The sequence below is a fragment of the Hylobates moloch genome, unplaced genomic scaffold, assembly GCF_009828535.3.
Source record: "Hylobates moloch isolate HMO894 unplaced genomic scaffold, HMol_V3 SCAFFOLD_16, whole genome shotgun sequence".
NCBI classification, from domain to species: domain Eukaryota; kingdom Metazoa; phylum Chordata; class Mammalia; order Primates; family Hylobatidae; genus Hylobates; species Hylobates moloch.
In genome coordinates, this window is record NW_026652291.1 from 72,575,790 (window position 1) to 72,595,702 (window position 19,913).

Genomic DNA, 19,913 nt, shown 5'->3' on the forward strand with positions numbered 1-19,913 from the left:
ACTGAGTTAATCATGTGAAACTAGAGGTACTTAGATACTATGATGGATATAGGTATGAGAGCAAATTTTTTTTTTAAGAGGTGGGGGTTTCACCCTGTCACCCTGGCTGGAACGCAGTGGTGTGATCATAATTCACCGCAGCCACAAACTCATGGGTTCAAGTGATCCGCTCATCTCAGCCTCCCAAATAGGACTACAAGTGTGTGTCACCACGCCAAGCTAAATTTTTTTTTATTATTTTTGTGGAGATGGAGTATTTACAATCCTCCTGCCTTGACCTTCAAAAGTGCTGGGATTATAAGCATGAGCCACTGCACCCGGACAGAGAGCAGGATTTAAAATTTTAGGAGCCCTATAGTTAAGCTAATATATTTAGGTTTCAATTACCTGGTAATAAAATCTTTACACAAATATGTTCAAAATTCTGCCTTTTATTTCCCTTAATATTATACCTGTGTGGATTATTCTTAATCAAGAGCTACCTTACTGCTAAACAGGGCTCTCAATACTCATCTACTTGCTGAATGACATTTTTGTGTGTTTGTTGTTATTGCTGTTCTTACTATTATTTCGAACACCATTAAATGAATGCTTATAAAGGCCAAACACTAGGCACTTTATTATATATGATATATTAATTAATATACCTTGCATTAATCCTTGCAATCATTCCAAAAGGAGGGTTTATCTCATTTTAAGTAGTGCGCTTAGGTTACAAAACTAGAAAGTGAAAGAACAGAGGTTCCAAATTCAATACACCTATTTCCAAAACCTCTGCCTTGATAATATTACTGATCAAACGATGACATGCATATTTTATACTTCCTGGTCTTCTCGTTGATATCATCTTCTTTAGTAAACCCCATATGAAAGGATGATAAAGAAATTTTAAAGTTCTACACAGATAAATGCTGGTCCCACATGAGACACATAAACTTTTACCTTTGTCCTCCCTATGTCTCCCATAGCTGGCCAACAACTGCATAATTATACTTTTTTTGGATAGAAAGAGATAAACTTATAGAAAAGTTGAAAAGACAAATTTGTAAACTATTTGAAAGCATTTCTAAATTATGACTAATAATTATACTTTAGATTTAGCCCCTTATATCTTTTTATATGGTAAATAAAAGATTAAAGAAATTACATGTGCCATAAACTGCACAGAATATAAATCCTCTACCATATTATCAACATTACATAATGATGGTTTTTATTCCAGAAGAAGGAAATAATTTTATTTATGATTTCTTTTTCATCATTAGTTTCTAAAGGTGGAGGTCCCCTACTATAAGTAGAAGAACGTCAGCACAAAAATCAAATGATTTTTTTCAAAAGATGAAAACCTGGTATCTCAGACCTTTTTTCTAATAAAATTTAGTGATCCATTAAAGACAAACATTTCTATGTAAAGAACAGAAAATAATCGGTATATATTACATATAGAAAAAGTTATTTTTACCTATAAGGAATACTCCAAAAGGGCTTCTATTAACTAATCAATCATCTCAGTTTTCTGAATCTAAGGCAAGCATAAACATTTGAAGGAATACTTTCCAAGAATCATTAGCTGGCTTTCTCTGTGGATATTTTTATTCTTTCTCAAGGCATCTATGTTTCAATATTCCCCTTGTGAACAGTTCATGCAAACACTTCAGGAAGTAATATAATCAAATTCCTCAGGGGTCACGACTAATGAAAATTAACTGCAGAACAGATACTAACATCAGCATTACTGCTGTTTGGAACTCTTAAAAAAAATTCTTTTTTTTCCCCCTGTAACCAAATCAACAGCTAAGAGACATATAAATGAGGTTGTTCAAATTCTTCTAAATTACATCAAAATACTAAAGAGTGAATTATTATTATTATTTTTGAGACAGAGCCTCCCTCTCTTGCCCAAGAGTGCAGTGGCACAATCAGAGCACACTATAGTTTTGACCTCCTGGGTTCAAGGGATCCTCCCACCTCAGCCTCCTGAGTCACCAGCACTACAAGCGCCTGCCACCACCATGCATGGCTAAGTTTTTTGATTTTTGGTAGAGACTAGGTCTTGCGGTGTTGCCCAGGCTGGTCTCTAACTCCTGAGCTCAAATGAGCCTCCCACCTCAGCCCCCAAAAGTGCAGGGATTACTTTGAACCACCACATATAGCCAAGAGTGAATTATCTTTAATTAGCACCAGACAGAATAGCTCAATCTTCAGAAACTGATTTCCAAATTATTTTCTATGCATACTCCTGGCTTTCTACAGGTCTCGAAATTCTCAGTGAAGATCAGAATACTCCTATGACTGTTTATCTGTTTACTTTGAAAGACAATAAAGAGCAAGGAGTTATTTTAAAAGGGGGGTAAAAGGGTCTTAATTTTTAGCAGAGCATCAAAATTTTGTTCATTTACCTATGAGCTATGTTTCCTGACTTTTATTTATAAAGACTTGCCCCATTTCTATCTAATGTAAAATGACAATTTTTAAAATATTTAAGACTATTTTAAACAAGTTTGCGATGAAAAGCAGTGAACCAAGAAACAATAAATCCCTTAGGCACATAAAAGTTACAGGAATATACCTTCTTAAGTAAGAATGTTTTGGAGTTAAAACAAAAACAAATTTTCCATTTCAGTAAACCTTCGACAAATTAAAATTTTCATTGTTTGCAAACACACTGAATATCATACCAATTTTGTGGCGTCAAATGTATAAAAACATAGTTATATCTGTACCAAAAAGTAATACATTGTACCTCAAAAGTATAGGATTCAGTCAGGCATATTTAAAAAATTTAGATTTAGTTCTTAGAAAGGCTGGCAAATTCAGAGTGTTTCATTACATGTTTTATAATTTAAATATATTCCTTGGTATGTTCCAAAAATTATTTCTGAAAAAGGGAAAAGTTAGATTCAGAAGCACTTACCTCAAAAATAAAAAGTATAGCATCCAATTCCTCTCTTTGAGACTTGTGACCTAAAACATTTTTATAAGAAAACATTTAAAACATATCATTTTGTCCTCATTGTTAACAATCACTTAATGAACTAAAAATATTTCAAGAATGAAGGTTTTTTTTCCCAGCAATTATTTAGTAAAATGTTTAAAGCATATTCCACTCATTGTGTAGACAATATCACAGTCACTCTCTTTACTCTTTTGAGTACTGTAATTAAATTTAGGTTCTACATATTTATGTCTAGAAACAAATCATGACATATTACAAAGAACTTCAAATAAGCTCTGAAAATGAAAATATGAAAATGACTGCTCAAATGTGACATATGCTCCTAGGGCAGAACCAAAGAAGGCAGAATGAGGGAACAAATCAACCTGACCAGTGAAAAAGCAAATCTTCAAAGCCATTGTAAAGTAATAAGGATAGTAATACTAACCCATCAGTTGTCTTTAAAATACAGATCACTAAACCTATGATAGCAGTGTGAGAGGGAAAGCAAAAAGCTGTCCGACAAAAATAAGTGAAACAATATGTCCAAGAGCCTTTAAGTTATGTTTATGACAATTATTAGAAATATTAACATAAGCCAAGATATATGTTAGCATCTTACCTTTCTGTTTAAGACTAGCTTCAATAGTCACAAAATTTTCAAAGAACACATAGTATATATGTGAAAAATGTTGGTCGAAAAACTGTTTAAGATCAATAGATTCTGCATTCTCTGAAAAATAAAAAAAATTACTGATTATTTACATGTATGTTAAATCAAGTTAGCAAATATTCAGTGACAAGTTTCCTTCAAAGTCAAAGAATTGCTCCTAAAATTATATTCTATTAAAATATTTACAATATATATTTCTTTTTTTTTTATGGCTGAATAGTACTTCATTGTATATATGTACCATGTTACAATATATATTTCTATGTCTATATCCTTGTTCTTAAAACTTTAGTCTTTGCCGATTTTAGTTTTAATTTTAAAAACTGATCAAGAAAACAATGGCTCAGAAAAACTTATTCAAAATCATTAATCATACCATCATACCAAAAAAAGAAGTTAAGTTCTATTTTCAATTCACAGCTACAGCTTTCCTAACTTCTCCCCAAGAGAGTTTAAAATCAGAATAATAATTTATGATGTCTGAAGGCCAGGCACTGTGGCTCACGCCTGTAATCCCAACTTTGGGAGGCCAGGGGGACAGATACCTGAGGTCAGGAGTTCGAAACCAGACTGGCCAACACAGTGAAACCTCATTTCCACTAAAAATACATAAATCAGCTAGGTGTGGTGGCGTGTGCCTGTAATCCCAGCTACTTGGGAGGCTGAGGCACGAGAATCACTTGAACCCAGGAGGTGGAGGCTACAGTGAGCCAAGATGGCGCCACTGCACTCTAGCCTGGGAAGACAGAGTGAGACTTCACCTTGGGGGAAAAAAAAAAAGAAGAATTTATAATGTCTGGAATATATTTATTCTAAAAATAGGTATCTAACAATAGGCTTTGTAAATAGGTACTTAGGGATTAAAAAGCTCAAACACAGACAGTACTGCTCTAAAGAAACTGTCAGTAAGAGCAGGGCATGCAAAATTAAATGAATAACTATATAAACAGTAGAAGGTGTTAGTACTAAAAGTGAGATGTCAAAATATATGGCACTTTAGAAACACAAGAGTACTTTCAAAGCCCAATAAAGCACAAAGTTGGGGAAAGAAAAAAGGCCTGACAGAGTACATAATATCTGAAAAGATTTTTAAGGACAGGAAGAACACTAGACATAAAGTGGTGGAGTTGAATGGAAAGGGCATTCAAGGCATAAAAAATACATGGAGCAAGAAAAACGTGAGGTATGCATGTATACATATGCAACAAACCTGCATGTTGGGCACGTGTACCCTAGAACTTAAAGTATAATAAAAAAAATTTTTTTTAATTTACTATGAAGCTTCAAAAAAAAAAAAAAGTCAAAGTGGCCTGGTTCTCTCATAATCTATGAGATCCAGATTGGAGAACTGTAGTTTCTGGGTCCTTCTTGGAAGAGATTAACAAATGCATAACCAGCAATCTGTCTAAATCAGTGCTGTCTCCTAGAAATATAATGCAAGCCACAAATATTAGCTACATATGTGATTTTAAATTTCCTTGTAATCAAATTTTAAGAAATAAAATGACACGGGGAAATTAATTGTAATAATATATTTTGTTAACAAAATATATTTAAGATACCATTTTTAAGTGCTACCAATAAAAACCTATTAACGAAAAAAAAAAAGAAAAACGTGAGGTATGATAGTATCCAGAAAAATAATTCATGTTGGCTAAAGCTTACAGCATTTTAATAAAAATAAACAAGTAGACTTGAGATATGCTTGCATGTACTTATGCATATGTATATGTATTTATGCACAGAATGCATAAATTTATATGTATTTATGCATATGAAGAACAACTAGGCAGCGTTACCTCTAGGGAGCATGACTAGTTTTATTGTTGCTTAGTTCATTTTCAGGGTAAGTGAGAATGCTGGTGAAAAAGTGTGGAGAAATTCTACTTTATGTACTTCCTACTATTCCAAATTGTTTACAAAAAGCACATTACTTCTCTTACAATACAAAATAGAATTTTTTGTTTCTGTTTTATTTTTTTGAGATGGTGTCTGGCTCTGTGGCCCAGGCTGTAGTGTAGTGGTACAATTTCAGCTCACTGCAACCTCCACCTCCAGGGTTCAAGCGATTCTCCTGCCTCAGACTCCCGAGTAGCTGGGATTACAGGTGCCCACTATCACACCTGGCTAATTTTTATATTTTCAGTAGAGATGGGGTTTCACTATGTTGGCCAGCCCGACCTCAAGTGATCCGCCCACCTCAATCTCCCAAAGTGCTGGGATTACAGGCGTGAGCCACTGTGTCCAGCCTCAAAATGTAATTTTAAAAGGCAACTGAAAAAATAAAAGATTTTTGAAAGGAAATAAACTATTCATTGTAAATAAACTCAAGTTAAAGGTAAACATCAATTAATTTCTTAGAATGCACTAAGGCTCAACATAAGATTTCAAAATATAGTAACAACATATAGATAGCACTTTAAACTCTTTCAGGTATTATCATATCCTATGAATATTCATTATAATTTCTGGGGGGAGACAGGGTCTCACTCTATCACCCAGGCTAGAGTGCAGTGGCATGATTACAACTCACTGCAGCCTCAACCTCTTGAGTTCAAGCACTCCCACCTCAGCCTCCAAAAGTACCTGGGACCCAGGTCTCCCCACCACACCTAGCTAACTTTTGTAGAGATGGGGTCTTGTTATGTTGCCCAGGCTGGTCTCAAACTACTGGGCTGAAGCAATCCTCCTGTCTTGGTCTCAAAGTGTTGGGATTACAGGTGTGAGCCACAACACCTGGCATAGTAACTCTTTAGTGATGTCTTATCTATGTAATTTTCCAAGACTGTTTTTTGTTCTGCCATTCCAAAAGGAAAGAGATATATGCCTTTCCTCTCTATTCCCTTGGATTCTGTACATTTCTCTTTTATGGAAAGAACAATGTTTCAAATGTCTTATTGTCTTTCTTCCAGGACTAGTCTAGCATCTTTAGAATAGAAGATGTGTCTACCTCAGGATTTCTAAAAATTGGCACAATGCTGAGCAAACAATATGTACTCAAATGTGTTTTATTACTAACAAAATTAATTATTTTTACTTTATTATATTCAGTTCATATAATATGGAAATTTTTACCTTGGAAAAGACTGCATAACCTACTGACAGGCAAAATAGAACTGCCTCCTCTTGACTGGAATTAGAATACCCAGATTTCACTCCTGTCTGTAACACTTACTACCTATGTGACTTTTCACAGAACTAGACAAAATAATAATGTGTAACACAAAGTGAATGTTTTCTAAACAATGCACACTATTCTCAGCACTCCACAGAAACTAATTCCTATAATCTACATAGCAATACTACGAAATTAGTACCATTATTATCTCCATTTTACAGATGAGAAAATTTAGGTACAGAGAGTCTAAGAAACTTAGCTCATAATAAGTAGAGTCAGGATTTAAACAACAGGTAACCCTAGATCTATTCAGCCTCCAATGTAATACATCTGTAAAAAAAGAATACTAAATATTTATCTATTATCTGCCTATAAGAATAATAATAGTCATCAAATACTAGTTAAATATAGTTCATCAAATATAAAAGTAAAAACACATACAACTGAAATAAAGAGGAAAGGTGTTCTAGTTCTCCCACAGAGTAGTTTAAAGAATTATGAAATTAGAATAAAACAGGTTTGGGCTGGGTAAGGTGGTTGACATCTGTAATCCCAGTACTTTAGGAGGCTAAGTGGGAGGGTTGTTTGAGGCCAGGAGTTTGAGACCAGCCTGGGCATCACATTGAGATTTCATTTCTACAAAATTAAAAAATCAGCCAAGCATGGTGGCATGTGCCTGTAGTCCCAGCAACTCTGGAGACTCAGGTGGGGGAATTCCTTGAGCCTAGGAATTTAAGTTAAGTTGCAGTGTGCTATGATTGAGCCAATGCACTCCAGTCTAGGCAACAAAGCGAGACCTTGTCACTAAAAAAAAAAATAAATAATAATGAGGGAAAGAAATAGGCTGCTATAATTACTTCTAAATTTCCTAAAATTAATGTTTCAAAAACACAATGTTCTAAGAGAAAAAAGAAAATGAGAACAATAACAAAGCAAACAAAAAAAAAACACAACAAAAGCAAACATGAATCAACTCAAGATTTTGCGACATATTAGGAGCCAAAGTATTCTCTCTCAATTTCCTTCCCATAAGGCATGCTAACAAAGTCTGAAAATTATTTACTTTCTAATGCTAATAAAAATGATCAAAATCAGGCTGGGCACAGTGGCTCACGCCTATAATCCCAGCACTTTGGGAGGCTGAGGTGGGCGGATCATGAGTTTAAGAGATAGAGACCATCCTGGCCAACATGGTGAAACCCTGTCTCTACTAGCTGGGCGTGGTGGTGGGCGCCTGTAGTCCCAGCCACCAGGGAGGCTGAAGCAGGAGAATCGCTTGAACCCGGGAGGCGGAGGTTGCAGTGAGTCAAGATCGCACCACTGCACTCCAGCCTGGGTAACAGAGCTAGACTGTCTCAAAAAAAATAAAAAAAATAAAAAAATTATTGCTAGAGAAGAAGAAGGGCATTTGATAATGGTTAAAGGGTTAATCTTTTAAGAAGATATAACAATTGTGAACATATATGCACTTAACAGCAGAACTCCCAACCCCCAAAGCAGAAACTGAACAGAACTGAAGGAATATACACACAATTCAACAATGATAATTTGAGTCAACACTCTACTTTCAATAATGAATAGAACTAGACAGAAGTGAAAATAGAAGACCTAAACAATACCACAATGCAACCAGATCTAACAGACATCTATCGAATGCCCATCTAACAACAAAAGAATACACAGTCTTTTCAAATGCACATGGTATACTATCCAAAATGGACCATATGTAAGGCCATAAAATAAACTTCAGTAATTTAAAAGGACTGAAGACAAAGTATGTTATCTGGCCACAGTGGAATGAAATTAGAAATCAGTAACACAAGGAAATTAAGAAAACTCACAAATATGTGGAAATTTAGCAATACACCACTAAATAACCAATTGGTCAAAGACAAATCACGGGAAAAGTTAGAAAATCTTTGAGATGAATGTAAATGAAAATACAACATATCAAAACTTATGGCATCCAGCTAATCCAGTGCTTACAGAAAAATCTATAGCTTTAAATTGCTGTATGAGAAAGAAATCTGAAAATCAACCCATAATGTTCCACCTTAGGAAGTAAGAACATTGGCTGGGTGCGTTGGTTCACACCTGTAATCCCAACCCTTTGGGAGGCCGAGGCAGGAGTCTCAATTGAGCCCAGCAGTTTAAGACCAGTCAGGGCAATATAGTGAGACTCCATCTCTACAAAGAAATTAAAAATAGCCAGGTGTGGTCATACATACATACAAAAATAAAGAGCAAACTAATCCTAAAGCACAAAGAAGAAGGAAATAAAGATTAGAAAGGACATAAAAGAAATAGAGACCCCCCAAAAAAATCATTAAACAAAAATTGGGTCTTTGAAAAACTCAACAAACTTGACAAACTGTTAGCTAGACTGTCCAAACTGAAAAAGACATAAGATTCAAATTACTAATCTGGACCGGAATATAATACATTACTACTAACCCTACAGAAATAAAAATTATAAGAGAATACTATGAGCAACTGTATGCTAGCAAATTAGACAGCCTATATGAAATGAACAAATTATTAGAAAGTCACAAACCACCAAAACTGACTCAGGAAGAAATAGAAATTCTGAAACAACCTACAATGAATGAGAAAATTGAATTAGTGGGGGGAAAAAAACTACTTCAAAAAAAAGCTTGGACTCAAATGGCTTATGGGTGAATCCTACCAACTCTTTCAAAAAATAGAGTATACTTCCCACTCATTCTATGAGGCCAATATTCTCATATGAAAATCAGACAAAAACATTACAAGAAAAACACAGACCAATATCCTTTATGAATATGAATGTAAAAATCCTCAACAAAATACTAGAAAACTGGATCTATCTATACATACATACACACACACACACACACACACACACACACACACATACACACACACTCAGTATGACTAAGTGACATTCATCCCAGAAGGCAAGGTTGGTTCAACATATAAAAATCAATCACTGTAATACCTTATGTTAACATAACGGTCAAAACTCACATGATAGTTTCAACAGACACAGAAAAAACATCTGACAAAACCCAACATAATTTCATCCTAAAGATACTCAAAAAGCTAGGAAAAGAAAAGTATTTCTTAACCTGATAACGGGTATCTATGAAAAGGTCACAACTAACAACACACTCAGTGATAAAAGATTGAAAACTTTACCCCTAAAAGCATGAACAAGACAAGAATGTCTTTTTGTTACCTTTATTTAATATTATACTGTAAATTCTAGCCAAGACAATTATGCATGAAAAAGAAATAAAAGCCACACACATTGTAAAGTCCAAAGCATTACTATCTCTACTCATAAATGACATGATCTTGGATATCGAAAATCCTAAGGAATCCACCAAAAAATCCTATCTGACTGACAAACAAGCTCAACTAGGTTGCAGAATACAAGATTAATAAGAAAAATCAACTGTATTTCTATACACTGGCAAAGAACAATCTAAAAGTGAAATTAAGCAAACAATTCCATTTACAATAGTTCGAAACAGAATAAAATACTTAAATTTAACAAAAGAAGTACAAGACTTGTACACTGGAAACTACAAAACATTACCGAAAAAAATTAAAGACTAAAACAAATGGAGACATTCTGTGTTCATGAGTAAGACTGAATGCTGTTAAGACAGCAACAGCCCCCAAATATACCTAAAGATTCAATGTACTCTTTTTTTTTTCTATTTTTTCTTTTTTTGAGAGAGAGTATCACTCTGTTGCCCAGGCAGGAGTGCAGTGGCTTGATTGGCTCATTGCAACCTCTGCTTCCCAGGTTCAAGAGATTATCCCGCCTCAGCCTCCAGAGTAGCTGCGATTACATGCATGTGCCACCACACCCAGCTAATTTTTGTATTTTTAGTAGAGACGAGGTTGGCCAGGCTGGTCTTGAACTCCTAACCTCAGGTGATCCACCCGCCATGGCCTCCCAAAGTGCTGGGATTACAGGCGTGAGCCACTGCACCCAGCCTCAATGTACTGTTTACCAAAATCCTAACGTAGTTTTTTGCAAAAACTGACAAGCTAATCCTAAAATTCAAAAGAAAATGCAAGTGACCCAGAATAGTCAAAACAGTCTTTTTTTTTTTTTTAAATGGAGTCTCGCTGTTACCTAGGCTGGAATGCAGTGGTGCATTCACAGATCACTGCAGCCTCAACTTCCCGGACTCAAGCAATCCTCCCACCTCAGCCTCCTGAGTCACTGGGACTACAAGTGTATGCCATCACACCTGGCTCATTTTTTAAATTTTTTGTAGAGACAGGCGTTGCCACATGTTGCCCAGGCTGGTCTCAAACTCCTGGACTCAAGCAATCCTCTCACCTCTACTCCCAAAGTCCTGAGATTACAGGCATGAGCCACCAAGAACAATGCTGGAGAACTGACATTTTCTCATTTCAAAACTTACTACAAAGCTACACTAATCAACAGAGTGTAGTACTGGGATAAGGATAGACATATATATGAATGGAACAATTGAGAGTTCAGAAATAAATCCTTACACTGATGATCAACTGATCATCGACGAGGGTACCAAACAACTCAAGGAGGAAAAGGAGGAAAAAAAAAGTATTTTAAACAAATGGTTGACCTTTTTTTTTCTCATTGAGTTGTCTGGTACCCTTCAAAAGTCTTTTCAACAGACAGTTGAAAAGCATGAAGACGATACTTGAAAAATTAACTCAAAATGGATCAAAAACCTAAATGTAAAAACTAAAATTATAAAACTCAGAAGAAAACATGACCTTGAATCAGTCAATTCTTTCTTAGATATGACACTAAATGCACAAGCAATAAAAGAAAAAATAAATTTGACTTCATCAAAATTCAAAACCTTTTTGCTTCAGAGGACACTATCAAGAAAATGAGAAAATAACCTACAGAATGCAAGAAAATATTTGCAAATTATATAACTGATTTTAAAACATTAGTATCCAGAATATAGAAAGAATTCTTATAATTCAATTGTAAAACAAAAATTTTTAATGATCAAAGGATTTGAATATATATTTCTCCTAAGAAGATATACAAATAGCCAGTAAGCTCATGAAAAAATGTTTAACATCATTAGCCATCAGGGAAATGCAAAGCAAAACCACAATGAGATACTATTTCCAACCCACTATGATAGCTATAATCAGAAAGACAGACAATACCAAGTGTTGGCAATATGGGAAAATTTGAATCTTTATACATTGCTGGTGGGAATATAAATGATGAAGACACTCTGGAAAACAGTGTGGCAGGTCCCTAAAAAGTTTAATATAGAGTTATCATATGGCCCAGCAATTCCATTCCTAGAACATTATATACCCAAGAATTGAAAACATAAGCTCAGGCTGGGCAACATGGCAAAAGTGTCTCATCTCTTATTAGAAAAAAGAAAAAGAAAGAAAATGTATGCCCACACAAATGTTTATAACATTATTATTCATAATGGTCAAACAGTGGAAATAACCCAAATGTCCATCAATTGATGAATGGATAGACAAAATATGGTATAATCCATACAATGAATATTATCTAGCCGTAAAAAGCACGAAATAGTATTATAAGCTACAATCTGATGGACTTTGAAAACATTATGCTAAGTGAAAGAAGCCACACACAAAAGGCCATATATTTGTTATTCTATTTATATGAAACATGCAGAAGAGTCAACCATAGAGATAGAAAGTATCTAATGGCTGGCAGGGGGCAGGAAGTAAGGAGAAATGGGGAGTGATTGCTAAAAGGTATGAGTTTCTGTTTCTTTTCCTTTTTTGCTGATCTATTCCTTTTAGCTCATCTAATATTCAACCCCTTGACATCCTAATTTGTGAGACCTGCCAGATCCTACCTGGCTAACTGAATTTGAGACTATACCTTCTTAGCCAGTCTGAAAAGAATTAACCTAAAAAGGAGTAGAAGAGCTCATGGAGATCAGACTGAGAAAAGCAAATTTTTTTTTCCTAAGTCTAGATATTACAAACTGTTATATCATCAAGTTACTGATATTTATTGCAAGCAAATGCATTACCTTCACATTTATGCAGTTGAAGACTAGCTAGTTATTAGTATACCATTATTATAGAATACAAAATAATGTCATTTTTTAATTGAGTAGTCTGATAATACGAGAGTAATCAAAATACAGTACTGCTGGTCATGCATGGTGGTTCACATCCATTATCTCAACACTCTGGGAGGCTGAAGTGGGAGGATAGCTTGAGGACAGGGGTTCGAAATCAGCCTGGCAATATAGCCAGACCCTATCCCTACAAGCAAATAAATAAATAAAAATAAAACAGTACTGCCAATATTCTGTATCTAGTTCTACATGTCCAAAACAGATAATTTCTTGATTCATTAAATCATTTCCCTAACACTCAAAGACATTATTTTGGATACTGAAAATAATTAAACATATGGTACCTGGAAATTTAAAATCTAAAGTGGCTAAAACAAATATAGGCAGACATTTTATAAACATTAAGTTTTTGCACAATGCAAATACTTTAAATTATAAAATGTGTTTAATAAAAATAATTACCCGTTCTTGCTTGTATCTTGTTCCCTGAAATCTGAAAATGATGGATCTGATCTGATCTCTATCTGATCTGATCTTCACAGATAGTTTGAGAACCATTTGAATAAACAGATACAGTGCTTTGCAAATACTTTAAATTATAAAGAAGTAAAAAGAGGTTTTATATACTGGAAAATGCATTACACTGAATAAGAAAAATCCTATTACACTGGGAAGAGAAAATATACTCTGAAACAACAGAGGATAAAGGCAGAGGAAGTTAATTCTAAATGCACTGTATAGCTCGTGTTCTCAAACTGTCTGTGAAGGACCAGTTTTTTTGTTTTGGTTTTTAAATTCCAATTTGTCACAGACCAATGCTTTATGATAAATGTATTACTAGAAAATAAGGTGAAAAGCACCAGGATTGATCTACACCCCATTTCATAAGACAAGTCCACTAATCACATGCTTGGATATCACAGTACTGTCAAACTGAGATGATCTTCTCAACACACTCAATTTCCATAATTAAGCTGTTGCAGAACTGTAATAACAATCAGTAAACTAGTACCAGTTTGCAGACTACATTTTGAGTAGCAGTGGTATTGACTATGGGAAGAAGGAATGGGCCAGGTGCAGCTGCTCATGCCTGATACCAACACTTTGGGAGGCCGAGGTGGGTGGATCACTTGTGCTCGCTCAAGAGTTCGAGACCATCTCTACAAAAAAAATACAAAAAATTAGCTGGGCATGGTAGTGCACACCTGTGGTTCCAGCTACTCAGGAGGCTGAGGTGGGAGAATTGCTTGAGCCTGGGAGGCGGAGATTGCAGTGAGCAGAGATTGTGCCACTGCACTCCAACCTGGGTGACAGAGTGAGACCTTGTCTCAAAAAGAAAAAAAACATAACAGAAGGAATGATACGGAGTTTCAGTGTGTAGGCTGAACAGCCTTGATAGTGGTGCTGGAGGTAACAAATATGTTCCTGTTATAAATTCACCAGTAACACAGGGTTTTAAAAAGTAGAGTGATACAGTCAGAGAAGTGGCATCATCTCCACTTCTGAAATCTTCATTAAAATCTGGTTACCAGACAGGCGCGGTAGCTCAGGCCTGTAATCCCAGTACTTTGGGAGGCTGAGGCGGGCGGTTCATGAGGTCACGAGGTCAGGACATCAAGACCATCCTGGCTAACCCCGTCTCTATTAAAAAATACAAAAAATTAGTCAGGCGTGCTGGCGGGCACCTGTAGTCCCAGCTACTCGGGAGGCTGAGGCAGGAGAATGGCGTGAACCCGGGAGGCGGACGTTGCAGTAAGCCGAGATCACACCACTGCATTCCAGCACTCCGTCTCAAAAAAAAAAAAAACAAAAAAACTGGTTACCAAATCCATAAAGTATCTCTCCACAGTATCTCTCACAAACACTAGTTCTTTTCTATTTACCTTGCTATTAAATCAAAATTTTAAAGTTGAGGCCTAATATCTTTATTTTTAAAAGCTAGAAGGACCACTGCCTTCCACTTGCTTGCATTCATGTCTGTGCTCTTATCCTAACTGCTTTTCCTTCATGTCCTTTTTTTAAATAAATCATATCAGACGGGTAATGTGCCAACATCATAAAAAGGTTTATGGGAGGTACATCTCATTATATGAGTGTGAAAACCCAATCATCATGCTTATGAACCACAAAAGGCTCTCTTCTTTCACTTCTATCTATTGAAATTCTAATCATCATCTTCCAAAGCACAGATCAAATGTCCCTGCCCCATGAAGCTTTCTCTGAGCCACTCATTTAGATATGATTCTTCTCTTTTATACGCATGTTTCATATTTGACATATGATTCTCTTTTACTATACCATTAACTCCTTTACTCCTTTGCAGTTACCCAAAATTTAGCAAAGCACTGTATCTATTTATTCAAGTGGTTCTCAAACTATCCGTGAAGATCAGATCAGATAGAGATCAGATCAGATCCATCATTTTCAGATTTCAAGGAACAAGATATAAGCAAGAACGGGTAATTATTTTTATTAAACACATTTTATAAGAAATGGCATATTTACAGTAAGTGGCTTAGCCCTAAGAACAATTGATGGAAAAGGGAAGATGACTGGGAAACTTGAAGCTAACAACCTAAAAGAATTCACATAAAAACAACAAATTTTTGGTAACACAAACACACCTCTTATCCTAGTTATTCTATTTTAGGTTTGGGTGGAGAAGGAAAGAGTAATCGTTGCTAGGTGACTTCCTTGCATTTTTTGAAATAAATACCAACAAGAAATTTTATTTCCTTTCATTCATTTAATTCTCCTTTGTTTTCTAACACATAGCTTAAATAATTTTCTAATTTACCCATTTCTTTTTTTTTTTTTTTTGAGACAGGGTCTTGCTGCAGCCTCGACCTCTGGGCTCATAATTCTTCCGCCTCAGTCTCCCAAGTAACTGGGACAACAGGTACATGTCAACACACCCAGCTAATTAAAAAAAAAAAAAATTTGTAGAAATGGGGGTCTCACTATGTCGCCCAGGCTGGTCTCAAACTCCTGAGCTCAAGCAATCCTCCTGCCTTGGCCTCCCAAAGTGCTGGAACTGCAGGTGTGAGCCACTGTACCCAGACCCTAATTTACCCATTTCTAATAAAGACTGAGACAGAAGTACAGAATCTAAACCACATCAAGATCATTCAGGGATTTCTACTCAGATATTTGATTTTATTTTATTTATTTTATTTTCTTTTTTCTTTTTTTTTTTGAGATGGAGTCTCACACTGTTGCCCAGGCTGGAGTGCAGTGGTGCGATCTCAGCTCACTGCAACTTCTACCTCCTGGATTCAAGCGATTCTCCTGCCTCAGCCTCCCGGGTAGCTGGGATAACAGGAACCCACCACCATGCCCAGCTAATTTTTTGTAATTTTAATAGAAACAGGGTTTCATCATGTTGGCCAGCCTGGTCTCAAACTCCTGACCTCGTGATTTATCCGCCTCGGCCTCCCAAAGTGCTGGGATTACAGGCTTGAGCCACTGCACCTGGTACTCAGTTTGTTTTTTTTAAGGACAAATTCTACTTCTTGCAAGTCACAACATCCCTGATTCAATTTTATTTCCTTAAGGTTCCTATGAAAAGTCAAATGATGTTTGAACTTTTTCCATAAACTGCAGTTCAAATTCATTTTTTCATTCATATTTGAGGTGTTATTATTTTAATTTTATATACAGGTAAACCGAAGATCAAAAGTTTTAAATAAATAATATAGCTGAAGCCAGGCACAGTGGCTCATGTCTGTAATCCCAGTGCTTTAGGAGGCTGAGGCAGGAGGATCACATGAGGCCAGGAGTTCAAGACCAGCCTTGGCAACATAGTGAGGGGTGGAGAAGCTGCCCAATTCACAAATTCTTTGCTCAATTAAACTCTGTTAAACATAATTTGTCTAAAGTTTTTAACAAGGAAGATTATCTTATAACCTCTGCCATAATGTCATAAATATTTTTCAGTTAAAGTCCTGTTTTATATTTTTGTTTGTTTTTCTCTATTACATTAAGGACCTTAGTTTATGAACCAAATTTCTTTGCACCGATACTTAAGACAACCCAAGGAATGCTGACTTTACATGTCTTTTCTATCACTATCAGTCGCTTGCTCATGACTTGCTCACAAAACAGCAATTTTGCTCCCCTCAGACCTAGTATATTCATTCATGAACTAAATAATATTTACTGAACACTGATTATATGCCAAGCGCTAGGCTAATTCTAGGAATATGAACATGAAAAGATACACATCTGCCTTCAGGAAGGCATGCAAATAAATAAATATGTTGTAATAAAAAAATCAAACTACTAGAGGGAAAGATGGTTAGTGCACAAAAAACTCCCACACCTACATGATAGGGAAGACTTCATAGAGGCTATCTATAGATTCTGCCCTGAGATTTTAAAGACTAGAAGCTTTCAGATATAAGGGTGATGGGAAGGCAGTCTAGTATTATAAATACCATTAGCTATGGCACAGGTATCACAGACTGTACATGTAAAGGATCTAGAATGCACCCTCCTTATAAGAATCTAATGCCTGATTGGTGGTGGCTCAGGCCTATAATCCCAGCACTTTGGGAGGCCGAGGTGGGTGGATCACCTGAGGTCAGGAGTTCGAGAGCACCCTGGGCAACATGGTGAAATCCCATTTCTACTAAAAATACAAAAATAGTCAGGGGTGGTGGCACACGCCTGTTGCCCCAGCTACTAGGGAGGCTGAGGCAGGAGAATCACTTGAACCTGGAAGGTGTAAGTTGCAGTGAGCCGAGATCGTACCACTGCACTGCAGCCTGGGTGACAGAGCAAGACTCTGTCTCAAAAAAAAAAAAGAAAAAAAAATCTAATGCCTGATGATCTTCTGAGGCGGAACAGTTTCATCACGAAACCATTCCTCACCCCCACTGTCTGTAGAAAAACTGTCTTCTACGAAACTGGTCCCTGGTGTCAAAAAGTTTGGGGACCACTGATATAAAGAGAAGAAAAGAGAGCTGGAGGATAGAACACCAGAAAATATCAACATTAAAGGTAGGATTTGGTTATATAAGAAAAGTCTGGTCAAACACAAAACACCAGGGCTTGAATCACAGGAGCGTAAGTGAAGCTACAAATTCCATTTCACAGCAGCTCTGGGCCCATGAAGCAGTCACCATGAGCAAAGCTCACCCTCCTGAGTTGAAAAAAATTTATAGACAAGATGTTAGAATTGGCCGGGTGCAATGGCTCATGCTTGTAATCCCAGCACTTTGGGAGGCCAAGGAGGTGGATCACTTGAAGCCGGGAGTTTGAGACCAGCCTGGCCAACATGGTGAAACCCCATCTCTACTAAAAATACAAAAATTAGCCGGGCATGGTGGCATGTGCCTGTGGTCCCAGTTACTCCAGAGGCTGAGGCACGAGAATAGCTTGAACCCAGGAGGCAGTGGTTGCAGTGAGCCAAGATCTCACCACTGCACTCCAGCCTGGATGATAGAGTGAGACTCGTCTCAAAAAATAAACAAAAAACAAAAACAAAAAAAGAAGTTAGAATTGAGGTTAAACTGTGGCAGACATGTTCAAAGAATTGTGGGGATCTGACCCCTTTGGGCAACAATGATATTGGAATGGTGGTAATATGAGGAAATAGTACCATAGTGTTAGAAACCTTGGAACAGGCCAAGCGCAGTAGCTCAGGTCTGTAATCCCAGCACTTTGAGAGGCCGAGGTGGGCGGATCACTTGAGGTCAGGAGTTCGAGACCAGCCTGGCCAACATGGTGAAACCCCATCTCTACTAAAACTACAAAAATCAGCCAGGCATGATAGCGGGTGCCTGTAATCTCAGCTACTCAGGAGGCTGAGGCGGGGGAATTGCTCGAACCAGGGAGGTGGAGACTGCAGTGAGCCCACATCGCCCCACTGCACTCCAGTCTGGGCGACAAGATGAGACTGCCTCAAAAAAAAAAAAAAAAAAAAGAAACCTTGGAACAAGTATAAATAATGGTTGTTTAGCAGAGAAATTCAAGTCCCCTCTCCAAAGAGCCAATTTTATTGTTATGTAAAAATCAGGTCATGTACATTTTCATATTAAGCTTTTTGTTAAACTTTTGTAACAGAAGTCTGCAAAAGGGTAATCGCTTAAATGGAATAGTAGGTGGTTATTTAAGTATATCAAATACAGTGAACATGAGAAGTTAAAAGAGCAATTTCATTATCTATTAAAAGTCCTTAAAATGGTAGCAAGAGATGAAGCAGTCTTAAGATGATAAGCCAGGTATCAAAGTCCTTGATAAACTTAATGAAGTGACCCAGGAGGTTGAGAAATAAGAGCAGCGACAAAGTTTGAAAGATGGTGTGCTCCAGCAGCATGCACCCCAAAACAAGAAGAATTTTCAGATGGGTGCTGAAGTATAATAGCAGCAACAGAGGCATAACAGTAGCAATATTACAATAGTAAGAAGGCTGACTTTGTCAGGCATGGGAGAATCCATCACTTATTAGAACAGGGATACAAGGAGATCTGCATCTTCAGAGGAGAATTAGAATTCAGATAAGGGCATATGCAACGTATGTTTTCATCTTAACTTAACGTGCAAAGTATTTACATTAAAAAGGTATAATCCCAGCACTTTGGGAGGCCAAGGCAGGTGGATCACCTTAAGTCATAAGTTCAAGACCAGCCTGGCCAACATGGCAAAACCCCGTCTCTACTAAAAATACAAAAAAATTAGCTGGGCATTGGTGGCAGGCACCTGTAATCCCAGCTACTCAGGAGACTGAGGCAGGAGAATTGCTTGAACCTGGGAGGCGGAGGTTACAGCGAACTAAGATCGTGCTATTGCCCTCCAGCCTGGGAGACAAGAGCAAAACTCTGTCTCAAAAAAAAAAAAAAGTATGGGCTGGGTGCGGTGGCTTACAACTGTAATCCCAAAACTTTGGGAGGCCAAGGTGGGTGGCTCACGAGGTCAGAAGATCAAGACCATCCTGGCCAACACGGTGAAACCCCATCTCTACTAAAAATACAAAAAATTAGCCGGGCGTGGTGGCAGGCACCTGTAGTCCCAGCTACTCAGGAGGCTGAGGCAGAAGAATGGCGTGAACCCAGGAGGCGGAGCTTGCAGTGAGCCAAGATCCGCCACTGCACTCTGGCC

At 36.9% G+C, this 19,913-nt stretch overlaps 1 protein-coding gene and 1 non-coding gene across 4 annotated transcripts in view; both read right to left on the minus strand.

The window, feature by feature from the left end:
• RALGAPA1 (Ral GTPase activating protein catalytic subunit alpha 1) overlaps nucleotides 1-19,913 on the minus strand; it is a 286,431-nt gene that overhangs the window by 248,382 nt on the left and 18,136 nt on the right. For all 3 annotated transcript variants that reach the window (XM_058429656.1, XM_032134679.2, XM_032134668.3), the window contains exons 2-3: nucleotides 3,558-3,668; nucleotides 2,915-2,964 (exon numbers count right to left, since the gene is read on the minus strand). In XM_058429656.1, coding sequence (XP_058285639.1) covers nucleotides 2,915-2,964; nucleotides 3,558-3,668 — 161 coding nt within the window. The remainder of the gene's footprint in view (nucleotides 1-2,914; nucleotides 2,965-3,557; nucleotides 3,669-19,913) is intronic.
• LOC116456489 (small nucleolar RNA U13) lies at nucleotides 14,843-14,947 on the minus strand. Its single transcript, XR_004244712.1, has one exon. It is a non-coding gene; the product is annotated as a small nucleolar RNA U13 (small nucleolar RNA).